Source organism: Eleutherodactylus coqui, chromosome 5 (genome assembly GCF_035609145.1).
Source record: "Eleutherodactylus coqui strain aEleCoq1 chromosome 5, aEleCoq1.hap1, whole genome shotgun sequence".
Taxonomy (NCBI): domain Eukaryota; kingdom Metazoa; phylum Chordata; class Amphibia; order Anura; family Eleutherodactylidae; genus Eleutherodactylus; species Eleutherodactylus coqui.
Window position 1 is genome coordinate 264,774,235 of NC_089841.1, and position 19,798 is coordinate 264,794,032.

The 19,798-nt window shown below is 45.9% G+C and overlaps 1 protein-coding gene across 1 annotated transcript in view; it reads left to right on the forward strand.

Moving 5' to 3' along the window:
• The window catches only part of LOC136628971 (calcium and integrin-binding family member 3-like), a 208,066-nt gene extending 192,539 nt beyond the window's left edge, over positions 1-15,527 (forward strand). The window contains exon 5 of the mRNA XM_066605044.1: positions 15,166-15,527. Within this exon, the coding sequence (XP_066461141.1) occupies positions 15,166-15,527 (362 nt within the window). The remainder of the gene's footprint in view (positions 1-15,165) is intronic.
• The last annotated feature ends 4,271 nt before the right edge of the window (positions 15,528-19,798 follow it).

The window sequence follows — 19,798 nt, forward strand, 5'->3', positions numbered from 1 at the left end:
AAAAAAAAAAACAATAAGGCAGAAGCCAATTGGCCCTTTTGGGTGAAAAAATTCCTTCCTGATTCCCTAATGGCAATAAGAATAATCCCTGAAACAACGTTTGAAAATTCCTACCTGACTCCAAGACCCATGTTAACAACCCCGCTGGTTATTTAATGTCTATACCCTGTAATATCATAGCGTGCCAGAAAGATATCTAGTCCCTCTTAAACTCCTCTATGGATTTTGCCATCACCACGTCCTCATGCAGAGAGTTTCACAGTCTCACTGCTCTTACTGTAAAGAACCCCCTTCTGTGATGGTGATGAAACCTTCATTCCTCTAGATATAGAGGATGCCCTCGTTACAGTTGCAGTCCTTGGTATAAACAGATCATTGGAAAGATCCTTGTATTTTCTACTAATATATTTATACATAGTTATTTGATCGCCCCTTAGCTGTCTTTTTTCCAGGGTGAAAAGTCTCTGGGTATTCCAGTCCTCTCATTCCATTAATTAATTTAGTTGTCCTTCTTTGAACCCCTTCAAGCACTGCAACATCCTTCCTGAGCAGCGGTGTCCAGAACTGTACACAGTACTCCAAGTGGGGCCTGACATAGAGTCCTTTGCCCCTATACTTCTTTTAATGCACCCCAAGACTATTAGCTTTTGCAGCAGCTGACTGGCATTGGTTGCTCCAATTAAATCTACAATCCACTAGTACCCCCGGGTCTTTTTCCATACCACTTCATACTAGCAGTACCCCATTTAGTGTATATTGGTGACATCAGTTTCTCCTGCCCATGTGCATAACCTTACATTTATCCACATTGAACTTAATTTGCCATTTTTCTGCCCAAACCCCCAGGTTATCTAGGTCCGTTTGTAGCCGCACATTGTCCTCCGTTGTATTAATTGTCATATAATTTCGTATCATGTGCAAATATTGATATTTTACTGTGTAGTCCCTGTATCAGGTCATTGATAAATATATTGAACAGAATGGGGCCTTGTACTGACCCCTGTGGCACCCCGCTAGCGACAGTGGCCCAATCAGATTATGAACCATTTATTACCACCCTCTGCTTTCTATCTCTGAGCCAGTTCCTTACCCACTTACACACGTTTTCGCCTAGTCCGAGCTGTCTCATTTTCTATATCAACCTATTATGCGGCACTGTATCAAATGCTTTAGAGAAATTCAGATATACGAGATGAATAGACCCTCCCAGGTCCAGCTTAGAACTTATTACTTCGTAGAAGCTGATCAGATTGGTCTAACATGATCGACCCCTCATGAACCCATGTTGGTGAGGAGTTATTCTGTTCTCCTTGAGGTATTCTAGGATGGTGTCTCTCAGAAACCCCCTAGTTATTGAAGTGAGACTTACTGGCCTGTAGTTACCAGGCTCTCTTTTGGACCCCTTTTTGTAAATTGGAACCACATTGGCAATGCGTAACCGACTCTGTACTTTCTCCTGTGTTAGGTATGCAATATGTAGCAGGGGGTTCATTTTATTCCCCTGCATCTCATGTGAAATTTCCTTTTCGTTCGTGAATACACTTGAAAAGAAAGCATTAATAGGTTTGCCTCCCCCCTCCCCCCCCATTGCCTTCTATGATTTTTTTCCTGCATTATTCATTAAATGGACAGTGCTCTCAGTGCAATTCTGTTTGCTGTTAATATAGTTGAAACATAGTTTAGGGTTATTTTTGCTCTCTTTGGCATTCAGTGCTTCTGCCTCCTCCTCAGGAATTTATATCTTCTCTTTACATAACTTGTGGCAGGTCTTTGTGCTAGATTGCCCTATCTATCCCCCCTATAATAGGCTAGGACCTGTCTAGCCTGCCCCTGTCCCCTTCTTACTGGAGCAGTCATCTCCCTGGTCTTCAGAGGGCATGTCATGCTACAGTGTTACTGGCTCTGTAATGGCATGCCTCTCATCTGCCAATAGTTTCCTCAACTTCCTCAATGGCGATGAGTTGATTAAGTTGTAAAGTTTGTTGCCTGGAGAGTTTTGGGAGGGGGGATATTTTTCAGAAATTCTACTGAAGTGCAAGGAAATTTCTGCAGCTTATGTTTATATAGAGTGCTATAAAAATCCTAATATATTTTTGCTTTTTTATCTGGAATTTCCAGATACCATTACCGGATCTGATTGAGTATACTTTATTGATTCTTTCTCTTGCTCTAAGTCTTGCAACTAAGAGTCTATCAGGTTTGTTAGCTAGTAGATATTGTGCATTGGGGGGCTCTTTCTGCCAAAAAGGAGTATGAAAGGATGAGTTTAAGTTTTGAGTCTCTGATATATTTAGTTAATGAAATATTGGGTCGTTGTTGATTAGCCATTTCTAGCAGGGCGAGGTGTTTCTCCAAAGCAAGTTGGACCTGTGATTTTTCCCTCTTTTTGTAGGAGGCAATCCAGGAAATCTGACCCTTCATGAATGTCTTATGGGCTATCCACACCCAGAAAGGGTGTGCATCAGCATTTGTCGTTTGTTGTAAAGTATGTCGTGAACTGTTATGATATTTTTGATAGGGTTTATCTTTTAAAAGGGATTCATTGGGCCTCCATCTCCTAGGGTAGGATGGAGTGGAATGATTCAGGAATTAAGATAATACCATGTCATGCTCTGACCACGCACATGGGACAGTAAAAGGTGGGTAGAAACAAGTGTCCAATCAATGTGTGAGTAAGACTTATGTGGGGCTGAGTAGAAGGTATAACCCCTACTTAGACTGTGGGCTTCTCTCTATGCATCTCTCAGAGCCAAGTCCCCCAATATGGAGCTCAACACCGTCCTTTGTGTTATACTTAATTTGTCTGAACAAGGAGAGGAGCAGTCACGAGCAGAGGAAAGAACCAAATTGAAATCTCCCATTCAGTAAATCGAGCACTTTGCGCTTGTTGGAAACAAAAAATAAAAGATTGCAAGGGTTGTTGACAGATGCATTGGAATTGACAATCACAACTTTTTGGTCATGTAGGGTGCATAAAAGAATTAATTTACCTTATTGCTATATCTCAATTCTGTTTATCAACAAGGGGAGGGAATTATGTAAAATAATAGAGACTACTTGTTTTTTAGAGGCCACTGAAGAATAGATCCTCAAATATTGGGAATGAAGGTATTTAATCATAGAATCATAGAATGGTAGAGTTGGAAGGGACCTCCAGGGTCATTGGGTCCAACCCCCTGCTCAGTGCAGGATTTACTAAATCGCCCCAGACAGATATTTGTCCAGCCTTTGTTTAAACATTTCCATTGAAGGAGAACTCGCCACTTCCCGTGGTGACCTGTTCCACTCATTGATCACCCTCACTGTCAAAGTTTTTCTAATATCTAATTTGTGTCTCCTCCCTTTCAGTTTCATCCCATTGCTTCTAGTCTTTCCTTGTGCAAATGAGAACAGGGCTGATCCCTCTGCAGTGTGACAACCTTTCAGTTATTTGTAGACCGCTATTAAAGGGGTTGTCCCACAGAAGCAAGTGCAGTTATGCACTTCTGTATGGCTATATTAATGCACTTTGTAATATACATTGTGCATTAAATATTGGCCATACAGAAGTTATACACTTACCCCCTCCGGTGCGGGCGTCCTTGTCTCCATGGCAACTACCAAACTTCTCCTCTGGTTGCCGCAACAGTCGCGCTTGCGCAGAGAAGAATCCTTTTCTGGAGGGTCCGGGCTCACGAGCTGCGTCCTGGCTCCTCCCCCTTCTCAGCATCATCGCGTAGCTACGCCCCCGTCACGTGGTGCCGATCAGCCAATGAGGTGGCTGTAATCGGCAGTGGAGCTCAGACTGGAGAAGAACATCCACGGTGCACCATGGGAGAAGACCCGCAGTGCACCATGGGAGAAGACCAGCGGTGCACCTTGGGAAATGACGGTGGCCATCTTGGAAGAAGATTTTTATAACTTCATGAAACAGCTTCATGGTGAGTAGAAACGCTCTAAAAAACGATTTACATGGGTAGTTTGTGATGCTTGCCTAACATGGGGGACTGGGGTGTGAACATTTTTTCGTTTTGGCCACGGGACAACCCCTTTAAGTCTCCTCTCAGCCTTCTTTTTTGCAAGCTAAACATTCCCAGATCCTTTAACCGTTCTTCATGGGACATGATTTGCAGATCGTTTAATATCTTGGTAACTCTTCTCTGAACTTGCTCCAGTTTGTCTATGTCTTTTTTAAAATGGGTGCCCAGAACTGGACACAGTATTCCAGATGAGGTCTGACTTAAGGGAGAGTAGAGGGGGATAATTACCTCACGTGATTTAGACTCTATGCTTCTCTTAATACATCCCAGAATTGTGTTTGCCTTTTTGGCTGCTGCATCACATTGTTGACTCATGTTCAGTCTGATCTATTAGTATACCCAAGTCTTTTTCACATGTGCTGCTTAGCTCAATTCCTCCCATTCTGTATGTGCTTTTTTCATTTTTCTTGCCCAGATGTAGGACTTTGCATTTCTCCTTGTTGAATACCATTCTGTTAGTCGCTGCCCACTGTGCAAGCTCTTCTAGATGTTTTTGAATAATCTCTCTTTCCTAGTGTTAGCTATCCCTCCAAGCTTTGTGTCATCAGCAAATTTAATCAGTTTCCCATCAATTCCCTTCTCCAGATTATTTATAAAAATGTTGAACAACACTGAGCCTAGGACAGAGCCTCGTGGTACCACACTTGATACATTCTTTCACTTGGATGTGCAGAAATTTATGACCACTCTTTGAGTACAACCACTCAGCCAGTTCTGAATCCACCTAACAGTTGCCATATTTTGTCATTTTTTTTTAATAAGTATAATATGAGATACTTTGTCAAATGCTTTACTAAGGTCAAGAAAAACTATATCCACCACATTTTCCTGATCAACCTAGTCAGTGATACTATCATAGAAGGAAATTAGATTTGTCTGGCATGACTTGTTTATTACAAACCCATGCTGGCTCTGGTTAATTACTCCATTTTCATCCAAGTACTTGCATACATGCTGTTTAATAATTTTTTCTAAGATCTTTCCTGGTATAGAAGTCAGGCTCACAGGCCCGTAGTTTCCTGGATCTATCTTCTTCCCTTGTTTGAAGATAGGGACAACATTTGCCCTTTTCCAATCTTTTGGGACTTCTCCTGTTCTCCAGGAATTTTCAGAAATTATGGCGAGTGGTTCAGCAATTACCTCTGCTGCTTCCTTTAGTATCCTAGGATGTAATTCATATGTAATTCACCTTGAGACTTGAACTCAAGTTAGCTAAGTGTTCCCTCATTATCTCTCTGCTTACAGATAGTCTGCATTCTTTTATTACCCCAATAGCACAGGGAAGATCTATTGATGTTCCATCTACTTTCTGAGAGAAAACAGATACAAAATAAGAATTTAAAAGTGCGGCCTTCTCAACATCATTCTTAACCAATTCACAATTTTCATCTTGTAAGCATCCTATAGCATCTTTGACTTTTCTTTTGCTTTTGACATACCCCCAAAATCTTTTTTTATTGCTTTTGGCCTCTGTTACAAGCCTCAATTTATTATTAGCTTTAGCTTTTCTGACACTTGCCCTACAGTTTCTGCAGACCGCATTATATTCATCTTTAGATATTTCCCCGTCTTACCATTTGATAAACATATTTTTCTTCCTTTTAACATGTGTGCAAGTTCTGCGTTCATCCATCCTGGTCTCTTTAAATGCTTCCCATTCTTCCTTCTTTTAGGGATTGTTAACGATTGTGCTTTGAGAATCTCATTTTGCAATATTTCCCAACTTTCTTGGGCATTACTGTCTTTAAGAACATCCAGCCATTGGATTCTTCCTACCCTCTTTCTGAGTTCATTGAAATCTGCCTTTCTAAAATCCAACCTTGAAGTCTGAATTTTCTCATGTCTTCCCCCACTTTTTATCCGAAATTCAAGGATAGCATGATCACTGCCTCCTAAGGTCCCAGCCACCCTTACTCCCTCAACCATTTCCTCCCTGTTGGTAAGAATTAGGTCCAAGATAGCAGATCCCCTTGTTTTCTCTTTGACCTTTTGGAAGTTTAAGTTGTCAGCAAGAGCGGATAAGACTTTGTTTCATCCATAGTTAAAATCTCTCATAATCACTATGTCATGCTTTTTGGAGGGCTTGGCCATCTGATGTGGAAAGAGTTCATCAATATCTTCTGCTTGTCCAGGTTGCCTATAGTAAATGCCTACATGATGTCCTTTCTGTTGTTCTCTCCTTGTATTCTTACCTAAACAGTTTTTACAGAACTCCCATGCTCTGAAGCTTGAATCTCTGTGGAGATGAATGTTTTCCTAACATACAACGCAATACCTCCTCCCCTTCTTTTTGTCCTGTTTCTTATAAATAAGTTATATCGTTCAAGCCTTGTGTTCCAACCACGAGTATTATTCTACCAAGTTTTTGTGATGCCTATGACATCATATTTCTCTTTTTGTGTTAGGAGCTCCAATTCTTCTTGTTTCATTTTTCCCCATGCTCTGTGCATATGTGTAAAAACATTTTAGTTTGTGATCCGTGTCTCTTGCTCCTCTACTTCTGAATTTTTTGTCTTTGTTCTTTCTTTCCACTTCTAATAGCAAGGGTCTCAAATGTTTTAATTAGCTGCATATTTTTACCCAGCTTTTCTCTTCCCTTCCCATATTGTTCTAGTTTAAAGCTCTCCTAATGAGTAAAGCAAGGCGCCCACCAAAAATGTGCCTACCTATTTTTGTAAGCTGCAACCCATCTCTAGCAAACAGTCTATCATATAGGTAAATCACTCCATGGTCTAGGAATCCAAATCTTTGCTGACGCCACCATCGACGTAGCCAGTTGTTCACCTCTAGAATCCTGTTCCATCTTCCATGGCCATCCACTGGGATGATGAATATTTAGGGACAAAGGAGGTAGAGAAAGGGGTCTCCTGTAGGCAGATGTTTGGCTTAAATTTGAGGTATTGAATGAAGGGCTTTATTCTTTTGAGTGGGCAATAATATTACCATACGTGGGAACAAAATCAAACATGAACATAAAAGCAAAAGGTAATGTAAGAATATTCCTAGTGAGAAGTGGTAATGGGTCGATAGGCCCAAGGTACACGAGACTGTACCCACCTCTGAATAGATATGAGGGGCACACCCAGTGTCTGGAGGGGAGGGAGCATAAGGTTTCTCTCCCCCATCCTGGTCCTTAACCCCTTAGTGACGGCGCTATCGTAAAACTACGTCCTGCTGTTTATTACAGCTGACACCTGCGGGCAATAGCCGCGCTCGGCTGTTCAGCCAATCGCAGCTATTAACCCTTTAAATGCCGCTGTCAATTCTGACAGCGGCATTTAAATCCCACGAACGCTGCTTGGGGGTCCCGCACGGCCACCCCGCTGTAAGATCGGGGGAGCCGTGCAGGTGTCATGGCAGCCGGGGGCCTAATGAATGGCCCCAGGGCTGCCTTAGCAGACTGCCTATCAAGCCATCCACACAGGGTGGCTTGATAGACTGCCTGTAAAAAAGCAGTATGACGTAATGTTATAGCATTATGTCATACTGCAGGAGCGATCAAAGCATCGCATGTTAAAGTCCCCCAGGGGGACTTCAAAGTAAAGTAAGAAAAAAGATCAATAAAGTTTTTTAAATTGTAAAAAAAAAAAAGTTATAAAAGTTTAAATCACCCCCCTTTTGCCATATCAATTATTAAAAAATCAAAATCATAAAATAAAAATATGTATTTGATATCGCCGCGTCCGTAAAAGTCCGATCTATCAAAGTAGCACATTATTTTTCCTGCTCGGTGAACGTCATCCGAAAAAAAAAAATAAAGAACGCCAGAAATACACTTTTTTAGTTACCCTGTCTTCCAGAAAAAATGCAATAAAAAGCGATCAAAAAGTTGTATGTATTCCAAATTGATACTATCGGAAACTACAGGACATCCTGCAAAAATTGAGCCCTTGCAAAACTACGTCGACAGAAAAATAAAAAAGTTATTGCGCGCGCAAAATGACCGCAGAAAATAATTGAAAAAAATTAAATAGCTTTAAAAAAAAAATAAAAGTACTACAGAAAAAAAAAAAAAAAACTATATAAGTTTGGTATTGTAGTAATCATACTGACCCATAGAATACAAATATCAGGTCGTTTTTGTTGCAGTTTGTGCGCCGTAGAAACAGGACGCACCGAAAGATGGTGGAATGTCGTTTTTTTTCCATTTCTCTCTGCTAAGAATTTTTAAAAAGTTTTCAGTAAATTATATGGTACAATAAATAGTGCCATTGAAAAATACAACTCGTCCTGCAAAAAACAAACGCCCTCATACAGCGACGGCGATGGATAAATAAAGGAGCTACGATTTTTTAAAAGGGAGTAGGAAAAAACAAAAATAGAAAAAAGCAAAAAAGCCCGGTCACTAAGGGGTTAATGTGATTATATAAAATGTAACCTGGACAACCCAAATGACCAACAATGTAAGCTTTTTTAGTAATCACAGAACTATAGTTTTCACTATGATCAAGTCAGTGAATTCTAGGCACTTGCTGGTGTCCTCTGAAACTTTTATTCTTTTCTTTTTATGCAGTGCAATGAACCATATACACATAATCCACAAGTACACAAAGCCTATACAGAGACACACACTTCTTGCTGCTTCTCAGAAATACTACCTGCACCTAAAGCCACACTAGAAAGGCAGCAGGAGGTAAACAAGTGGCTCCAGAGTTGGTGTAAGAAGGAGGGATTTGGGTTCCTGGAGACCTGGGCTGACCTTGCTGTCGGCTACAGGCTCTACCGTAGGGACGGGCTGCATCTTAATGGGGAGGGTGAAGCTGTGCTGGGGGAGAAGATGGCTAGAAGGCTGGAGGAGTGTTTAAACTAGGGACTGGGGGGAGGGCAAAAAGAGAAATAGTGGGGTAGTCACTGTAGCTAGCGACCTGGGTCTAAGCAATGGGAATGGGGATCGAGCAGGGGGTGGGGATAGTACAGTTAGAACTATCAGATCAGTCAATAGTACGAATAGCAACAAAACGAATTTAAAGAACAAAGAAAACTGTATAAATTGTATGACCACGAATGCAAGAAGTCTGATCGGTAAAGTGGGTGAGCTTGAAGCGAGAATGGCCGATGAAAACTATGATATAGTCGGAATAACGGAAACATGGCTTGATGAAAAGTGCGATTGGACTGTGAATTTTACAGGGTTACAATCTCTTCAGAAGAAACCGAAAGAACCAGAAAGGGTTATGTCTGTACATTAACCCCTTAGTGACAGCCCTATCGTAAAACTACGTCCTGCTGTTGCAGGACGTGTATGGAGGGAGGTAGCGGCGCTATCTCCCTCCATACAGCGCGGGCATCAGCTGTTTATTACAGCTGACACCCGTGGGCAATAGCTGCGCTTGGCCGTTCGGCCGATCGTGGCTATTAACCCTTTAAATGCCGCTGTCAATTCTGACAGCGGCATTTAAATCCCCCGAACGCTGTTCGGGGGTCCCGCACGGCCCCCCCGCGGTGAGATCGGGGGATCCGTGCAGGTGTCATGGCAGCCGGGGCCTAATGAATGGCCCCAGGGCTGCCTTAGCAGACTGCCTATCAAGCCATCCACACAGGGTGGCTTGAAAGACTGCCTGTAAAAAAGCAGTATGACGTAATGCTATAGCATAACGTCATACTGCAGGAGCGATCAAAGCATCGCATGTTAAAGTACCCCAGGGGAAAAAAAATAATAAAGTTTTTTTAATTGTTAAAAAAAAAAGTTATAAAAGTTTAAATCAACCCCCTTTTGCCATATCCATTATTAAAAAATCAAAATCATAAAATAAAAATATGTATTTGATATCGCCGCGTCCGTAAAAGTCAGATCTATCAAAGTAGTGCATTATTTTTCCCGCACGGTGAATGTCGTCTGAAAAAAAAAAATAACGCCAGAAATACACTTTTTTAGTTACCCTGTCTCCCAGAAAAAACGCAATAAAAAGCGATCAAAAAGTCGTATGTATTCCAAATTTATACTATCGGAAACTACAGGACATCCCGCAAAAAACGAGCCCTTGCTCAACTACGTCGACGGAAAAATTAAAAAGGTATTGCGCGCACAAAATGACCCTGTCGCCACTACTTTTCAGGATGTGCCGTCCCAGCCCTGCACGACCACGTCTCCCGCAACATTGTACGCGCCCTCACCAACGCGGTTACTGCCAAGGTCCACTTAACAACAGACACGTGGACAAGCACAGGCGGGCAGGGCCACTATATCTCCCTGACGGCACATTGGGTGAATTTAGTGGAGGCTGGGACAGAGTCAGAGCCTGGGACCGCTCACGTCCTACCCACCCCCCGAATTGCGTGCCCCAGCTCGGTGGTGGTATCTGCGGGGGTGTATGCTTCCTCCACTAAACCACCCACCTCCTCCTCCAACGCAACCTCTGTCTCGCAATCAAGATGTGTCAGCAGCAGCAGCACGTCGCCAGCAGTCGGTGTCACGCGGCGCGGCAGCACAGCGGTGGGCAAGCGTCAGCAGGCCGTGCTGAAACTACTCAGCTTAGGAGAGAAGAGCCACACGGCCCGCGAACTGCTGCAGGGTCTGACAGAGCAGACCGACCGCTGGCTTGCGCCGCTGAGCCTCCAACCGGGCATGGTCGTGTGTGACAACGGCCGTAACCTGGTGGCTGCTCTGCAGCTCGGCAGCCTCACGCACGTGCCATGCCTGGCCCATGTCTTTAATTTGGTGGTTCAGCGCTTTCTGAAAAGCTACCCCCACTTGTCATACCTGCTCGGAAAGGTGCGCCAGCTCTGCGCACATTTCCGCAAATCCCACACGCACGCTGCCACCCTGTGACCCTGCAACATTGGTTTAATCTGCCAGTGCACCAACTGCTGTGCGACGTGCCCACACAGTGGAACTCTACGCTCCACATGTTGGCCAGACTCTATGAGCAGCGTAGAGCTATAGTGGAATACCAACTCCAACTTGCGCACCGCAGTGGGAGTCAGCCTCCTCAATTATTTACAGAAGAGTGGGCCTGGTTGGCAGCCATCTGCCAGGTCCTTGGAAAATTTGAGGAATCTACCCAGATGGTGAGCGGGGATGCTGCAATCATTAGCGTCACCATTCCTCTGCTATGCCTCTTGAGAAGTTCCCTGCAAAGCATAAAGGCAGACGCTTTGCGCTCGGAAACGGGGAAGACAGCATGTCGCTGGATAGTCAGAGCAACCTCATGTCTATATCTCAGCGCGTTGAGGAGGAGGGGGAGGAGCATGAGGAGGAGGGGGAAGAGACAGCTTGGCCCACTGCTGAGGGGACAGATGCTGCTTGCCTGTCATCCTTTCAGCATGTATGGCCAGAGGAGGAGGAGGAGGAGGAGGGGGAGGAGCATGAGGAGGAGGGGGAAGAGACAGCTTGGCCCACTGCTGAGGGTACAGATGCAGCTTGCCTGTCATCCTTTCAGCGTGTATGGCCAGAGGAGGAGGAGGAGGAGGAGGAGGATCCTGAAAGTGATCTTCCGAGTGAGGACAGTCATGTGTTGCGTACAGGTACCCTGGCACACATGGCTGACTTCATGTTAGGATGCCTTTCTCGTGACCCTCGCGTTACACGCATTCTGGCGACTACGGATTACTGGGTGTACACACTGCTCGATCCACGGTATAAGGAGAGCCTTTGCACTCTCATTCCCGAAGAGGAAAGGGGTTCGAGAATGATGCTATACCACAGGGCGCTGGTGGACAAACTGATGGTAAACTTCCCATCCGACAGCGCTAGTGGCAGAAGGCGCATTTCCGCGGCCCAGGTAGCAGGGGAGGCGCAGAGATCAGGCAGCATGTACAGCGCAGGCAGGGGAACACTCTCTAAGGCCTTTGACAGCTTTATGGCTCACCAGCAAGACTGTGTCACCGGTCCCCAGTCAAGGCTGAGTTGGCGGGAGCACTGTAAAAGGATGGTGAGGGAGTACGTAGCCGATTGCAGCACCGTCCTCGGTGACGCGTCTGCCCCCTACAACTACTGGGTGTCGAAGCTGGACACGTGGCCTGAACTCACGCTGTATGCCCTGGAGGTGCTTGCTTGTCCTGCGGCTAGCGTCTTGTCAGAGAGTGTGTTTAGTATGGCTGGGGGAATCATCACGGATAAGCGTACCCACCTGTCAAGCGACAGTGCCGACAGGCTTACACTCATCAAGATGAACAAAGCCTGGATTTCCCCAGACTTCTCTTCTCCACCAGCGGACAGCAGCGATACGTAAGCAATACGTAGTCTGCACCCGCGGATGGAAGCATCGTTCTCTATCACCATCCAAAACGGGAACCTTTTTGCTTCATCAATCTGTGTATAATATTCATCCTCTTCCTCCTGCTCCTCCTCCTGAAACCTCACGTAATCACGCCGAACGTGCAATTTTTCTTAGGGCCACAAGGCTCACTCATATAATTTTTCTAAACAATTTTTATACGTTTCAATGCTCATTAAAGCGTTGAAACTTTCACCTCAACAAATTTTTATTTTAACTGGGCTGCCTCCAGGCCTAGTTACCAATAAAGCCACATTAACCAAAGCCATTAATGGGTTTCACCTGCCATCTTGGTTGGGCATGGGCAATTTTTCTCAGGTACATTAGTACTGTTGGTACACCAATTTTTGTGGGCCCTCGCCTACAGTGTAATCCAATAAATTTTTGGCCCACCTGCATTACAGCTGACGTTACATCAGCTGTGATGGGCAATGCAATGGGATAAATATATGTACCGCCGGTGGGTTCCAGGGAGCCACCCATGCTGTGGGTCCACAGGGAGTTGTAACTACATGTGTCCACTTCTAAAGAACCCCAGTCTGACTGGGGCATGCAGTGTGGGCCGAAGCCCACCTGCATTAAACATGACATTACTACCTCAGCTGTGATGGGCAATGCAATGGGATATTGTTATGTACCGCCGGTGGCTTCCTGGCACCCACCCATGCTGTGGGTCCACAGGGATTTGTAAATGCATCTGTTTCCACTTCTAAAGAACCCCAGTCGGACTGGGGCATGCAGTGTGGGCCGAAGCCCACCTGCATTAAGCACGACATTACATCAGCTGTGTTGGGCACTGCAATGGGATATATTTATGTACCGCCGGTGGGTTCCAGGGAGCCACCCATGCTGTGGGTGCACATGGAATTCCCATTGCGGAGTTGTACCTGCCTGTGACTATATATAAAAAAACGCGGTCTGACTGGGGCATGCAGACACCTTGACAGAATGAATAGTGTGTGGCACATAGGTTCCCCATTGCTATGCCCACGTGTGCAGCTCCAGATGGAGGTGGCACAGGATTGGATTTCTCATTGCTTCTGTACAGCATTGTGGGCTATCGCCCCGCCCCTTTTAAAGAGGGTCGCTGCCTAGCCGTGCCAACCCTCTGCAGTGTGTGCCTGCTTTTCCTGTGGCAGACGCACTTATAAATAGACATGAGGGTGGCGTGGCATGAGGGCAGCTGAAGGCTGGGCAGGGACAGTTTGGTGTGTGCTGTGGACACTGGGTCGTGGGGGGGGGGGATTTGGCAGCATGTAACCCAGGAGAAGTGGCAGCGGAGTGTCATGCAGGCAGTGATTGTGCTTTGTTGGAGGTAGTGTGGTGCTTAGCTAAGGTATGCATTGCTAATGAGGGCTTTTCAGATGTAAAAGTTGTTTGGGGGGGGGGCACTCTTGCTGCTATTGTGGCTTAATAGTGGGACCTGGGAACTTGAGATGCAGCCCAACATGTAGCCCCTCGCCTGCCCTATCTGTTTCTGTGTCGTTCCCATCACTTTCTTGAATTGCCCCGATTTTCACAAATGAAAACCTTAGCGAGCATCGGCGATATACAAAAGTGCTCGAGTCGCCCATTGACTTCAATGGGGTTCGTTACTCGAAACGAACCCTCGAGCATCGCGAAAAATTCGTCTCGAGTAACGAGCACCCGAGCATTTTGGTGCTCGCTCATCTCTAATGAGGAGCGATGAAACAAATTTTTTTTTACACATTTTTTTTTTGTTTTACATGATTGTTCTTATCCATTGGATAACAGTGATCGTGTGACCAGGAACCGCATACAGCAGCACCCGGTGACAGCTTCCTGCTCTCGGCTACTCATACTAGCCGTGAGCAAGGAGATTTTAAACTTCCCGGCCTACCGTCCCTCTGCGCATGACAGGACATTGCAGAGGACAGGGGTGAGTACTCTCAGATCCCTTCATGAATCCAATCCATGAGGGGAGATGAAGCTAACTTTTTTTAAACTTTCTATTCATTTTAATGCAATTTAATGTGACCACCGCCCCCCATGAGAGCTCCAGGTTGTCGGCTACCTCCTGTAACCGACAGCATGGAGCTGTCACATCCAGAAGCCTGCAGGGTTTTAATCCCCAGAGGAAACATGTTTTTACGGCCCTGGGGATTGAAGCCCAGCAAACCAGGACGTGAAAAGTCTATAGGCTGGTCACTAAGGAGTTAAAGAGGGTATCCAACAAAATAAAGTTATCCTCTAATCATGATAGGGAATAACTGGCTGATCGTTGGGGGTCTGACCACTTAGTCCCCTGCTGATCGATAGAATCTTTAGCATCGTCACATGAAGGAAGTGATGGTCACACATGTGCAAAACCTTTACATTAAGCAGTATGCAAAAAAAGTGTGACTTTTTTTCAATTTTCATGCCATGCACTTTTCCAAAAAGTTGGTATAGCTTAGTGGAAGGGTCGTGGCCTCTTATGGCTCAACATTAACTATAATTTACACCAGAAACTGTCATAAATTATTTCACAATTCTACACCAGTTAATATCAAGCATAGATTTGATTTCTGGTGTACAGATTGCCGACAGATGCACCAATTTTCTTAAGATAGTTATAGAAAATGCCTGTTTTGATACATTAGGACTAGAGATGAGCAAGCACGCTTGTATAAGGCTAATGTGCGCATCAGTCTTGTTGAGTAACTGATTACTCGACTAAGCACCATGCAGGGGGGGGGGCGGCGGGGGGAGAGTGAGAGAGATCTCTATCAGCCTTAAACGAGTGTGCTTGCTCATCTCTAATTAGGAACTAAATGTATGTATGATGCGGTCTCAGAGCCATGAACCATTAGTTGGGACGTAGGTACTTTGTTGCCTAGATTTGGACATAGTTTGAATTTTATTGTCAAAATGTAATTTCTAAAAAAATGTTGAATTACATTTCTTTTGTTTCCTCATTCTTTTCTTAGATTTCAATAATGATGATTACATATGTAAATCAGACCTGGAGAAAACCTTGAACAAGCTTACCCGAAATGAGTTAACACCAGAGGAAGTGTGTCTGGTATGTGAGAAGGTGATAGATGAGGCTGACGTAGACAATGATGGAAAGTTGTCATTGGAGGACTTCCAACACATGATTGTGAGAGCACCAGACTTTCTCAGGTATCAGAAATCTCTCTCAACATGCTGTACAAATGTTAGTAGCTGGAAAGATTTGCCTGAGATTACAAAAACGGTCTACAGTTTTCACCAACAACGCTGGTTTTATCCTTGGGGTGTGCCTCTCACTGGGGATCAATTGGGCATCGAAAGTCATTTTCTCCCCTGATAATAATGGTAAAACTTAAACTTTATTAATAAGTTAATAAAACACCTATGATTAAAACCACAGAATAAGTTCCTCCTCTTTGTAGCAGATGCAGTAACTTGCGAAATATAGCTAAATACATGTGAACTGAGTTGCTGCAGACTAGAATTACTGTTAGGGATATTCCAGGGACCCCAAATGATATGTTGCCTAGTTCCGAATTAGTATATATTTCTTTCAGGCCTGGGAAATTCAGTCGCACACACAGGTTGTTCTGTATGCAGAGAATTCTAAGTTTATTACTACAAAAAGAGATTTTAATCAAGAAAAGAAAGGAGTATATATGGCTTTATACCAAAGCTTCACATAATGTCTCTTGTGAAACTATTCACTTAAAGGGGTTGTCTCGCGCCGAAACGGGTTTTTTTTTTTTCCATAGGCCCCCCGTTCGGCGCAGGACAACCCCAAGGGATGTGTTAAAAAAAAAACAAACATATTACTTACCCGAGTCCCCGCTCTGCGACGTCTTCCTTCTTCCTTCTTCTTCCTTCACCAAGATGGCCGCCGGGATCTTCACCCACGATGCACCGCAGGTCCTTTCCCATGGTGCACCGTGGGCTCTGTGCGGTCCATTGCCGATTCCAGCCTCCTGATTGGCTGGAATTGGCAAACGTGATGCGGCGGAGCTATGCGATGACGCGTAGAAGGGGGCGGAGCCAACGCCGCTCGTGCCTGGACCTAGGAGAAGGGGAGAAGACCGCACAGCGCAAGCGCGTCTAAAAAAGCAAGAAGACATCAGAATTAGACGGATCCATGGAGACGGGGACGCTAGCAACGGAGCAGGTAAGTGAATAACTTCTGTATGGCTCATATTTAATGCATGATGTATATTACAAAGTGCATTAATATGGCCATACAGAAGTGTATAACCCCACTTGCTGCCACGAGACAACCCCTTTAAGCAAGTTTACATTCTCATGTAAAATTAACACAGTACATATCTACAAAAACTTATCTACAATTAGGGTACTCAAAATGCTTGTTACTTGAGACGTACACCACGCGGTACTCAAGTCAATTTAATTTCCCTTCCCCGCATATTTAGCGCCATTTTCTAGTGAATAAATATGCAGGGAAGGCATTACCACTTCCTACTGTGATGTGCCAGCCCTCTTTCCCCCCACAGTAGTGAGTGGCTGGGCCGATCAGGTGACCACCGAGTACCTAAACTGGTTCCGACCGTGGCTTGCCTCAGCTCGCCTTGTGGCGGGCTTGGAGCAGTAGTGCACCCTTTTTTTTTTTTTTAAAGCATCTAGGCCTGTGCAGAGCCTTTCAGTTATACTGTTCTCAGTCTGCAGTGCATTACGCAGAGTTTAGGGAAAGAGCTGCTGAGATAGCGGGAAGTTTTACAGTGAAGATCCTCTCTACAAGAACCCCAATGGTCCCTCTTAGGGCTACTCCTCACTGTGTGCATTATAGTTGTGGCTGGCTGGCTGGGAGCAGTAGTGCACCCTTCTTTTTTTACGCAACTAGCCCTATGCAAAGCCTTTCAGTAATACCGTTCTCAGTTTGCAGTGCATTAGACAGAGGTCTCACTGTGAAAAAGTACTCCAATATTTCCTAGGCCTCTGCAAAGTATTTTAGCTCTGCCACTGTGCAGAGCGTCTCACAATACCCTTTCCTTGGGGGAGTTGAGATAGCCGCAGTTACCAGCACTATTCACTAACTTTAGAGTCTTCTCCCACTCCATACAGCCTCTCTTATCTACAAGTCTTTGTGAGTGGTAAATTACCCCTAGGTTTCAGCGCAAGACAGCGGGTTAATTTTTTCAAGTCACAGAATAGAGCCGCTATCTACAAGTCTCTGTGTGCGGTGAATTTTTCACAGTTGTCAGCGCTGTACAGTGGGGAAATTTATTTGGGCCCTGCTCTATCCTTAATCGGCCATGTTGAGGAGTAGGGGTAAGGGTCGAGGACGTGGATGTGCACCCGGGCATCCAAGTTAGGGTGTGGGTACAAGCCAAGTTCTTGGGCGTGGTGAATCACAGGCGGCTGCTGAGAGATTAGGAGAGAGGCAAATTTCTGGGCTCCCCAGATTCATATCCCAATTTGCAGGTCCCCGTAGTAGACCTTTATTACAAACAGAGCAGGGTGAGCAGGTCCTGTTGTGGATGGCAGAAAACGTGTCCAGCAATGTATCGACCACCCAGTCTTCTACGTAGTCCACTACTCCCAGCCTAGGGACTGCAACTCTGAATCCTCTGGCTGCTCCTCCTTCTTCCCAGCCTCCTCACTCCATGAAAAGGACATATTCTGAGCAGGCAGATTCCCAGGAACTGTTCTCGGGTCCCTGCCCTGAGTGGGAAAAAAGGGTTCCTCTCTCACCTGCGGAGTTTGTCGTGACCAATGCCCAACCTTTGGAAAGTTCCCGGAGTCCGGGTGATGAGGCTGGGGACTTCTGGCAACAGTCTCAAGAGCTTTTTGTGGATGAGGATTATGAGACACAGTTGTCTGTCAGTGAGGTAGTAGTAAGGACAGTAAGTCCGAGGGCGGAGCACACAGAGGATTCGGAGTAGAAGCTGATGGACGATGAGGTGACTGACCCCACCTGGCTTCTTAAGCCTACTGAGGACAGGGCTTCAGAGGGGGAGGCAACTGCAGCAGCAGGACAGGTTGGAAGAGGCAGTGGAGTGGCCAGGAGTAGAGGCAGGGCCAGAGCGAAGAATCCCCTAACTGTTTCCCAAAGCACTCCCTCACAGCAAGCCTCCGTGCAGTGGGTTAGGTGTTCAAAGGTGTGGATGTTTTTTAGTGAGAGCGCGGACGACCGTCGAACTGTGGTGTGCAACCGGTGCCACACCAAGATCAGCTGGGGAGCCACCACTACCAGCCTCACCACCTCCAGCATGCGCAGGCATATGATGGATAAACACCCAACGATGTGGAACGAAGGCCATTCACCGCCGCCAGGTCACACTACTGCCTCTTTTCCTGTGCCACAACCTGCCACACAGATCCAATCCCCCTCCCAGGGCGCAGGCACGAGCACCTCCCGGTCTGCACCCACACCTTCACCTCCATCGTCCTCCACTCCCTCCAGCAATGTCTCTCAGCGCAGCGTTCAGCTGTCGCTAACACAAGCGTTGGAGCAAAAGCAGAAATATGCCGCCACCCACCCGCATGCACAAGCTCAAAACGTGCACTTTGCCAAATTAATCAGCCTGGATATGCTGCCATACAGGCTCGTGGAAGCGGAAACTTTCAAAAACATGATGGCGGCGGTGGTCCCGCGCTACTTGGTCCCCAGTCGCCACTATTTTTCCAGGTGTGCCGTTCCTGCCCTACACCAGCAACATTAACTGTGCCCTCACCAACGCGGTTACTGGGAAGGTCCACTAAATGACGGACACGTGGACAAGTACTGGCGGGCAGGGACACTATATCTCCCTGACGGCACATTGGGTGAACTTGGAGGCTGCGACCGAGTCAGAGCCTGGGACCACTCACGTCCTACCCCCACCCAGAATAGCGGGTCCTACCTCAGTGCTGGTATCTGCGGCGTATTATGCCACCTCCTCCAAAGCCCCCCCTTCTTCACCCCCACCTCTCAATTAAGAGTGTGAGCACTTCGCCAGCAATCAGTAGCGCTCGGCAGCACAGCAGTGGGCAAGCGTCAGCAAGCCGTGCTGAAACTAATCAGTCCACGTGACAAGAGGCACACGGCCCCCGAGATGACAGAGCAGACCGACCTCTGACTTTCACCGCTGAGACTCCAACCGGGCATGGTCGTGTGTGACAAAGGCCGTAACCTGGTGGCGGCTCTACAGCTTGGCAGCATCACACATGTGCCATGCTTGGCTCACGTCTTCAATCTGGTGGTTCAGCAATTTCTGAAAAACTACCCCAACTTGTCTGACCTGCTTAGCAAGGTGTGCCGCGTCTCTACACATTTCCGCAAGTCCACCATGGACGCTGCCACCCTGAGGACCCTGCAACATCTGTTTCAGCTGCCAGAGCACCGACTGCTGTGCGTCGTGCCCACATGCTGGAATTCTACGGTGCACATGTTGGCCAGACTGTATGAGCAGCGTAGAGCAATAGTAGAATACCAACTGCAACATGGGCAGTAGAGTGGTAGTCAGCCTCCGCAATTCTTTACAGAGGAGTGGGCATGGATGGCAGACATTTGCAAGGTCCTCGGAAATTTTGAGGAGTCTATCCAAATGGTGAGCGGCGATGTGGCCATCATTAGCGTTACAATCCCGTTGCTATGCCTGCTGAGAAGTTCGCTGCTAA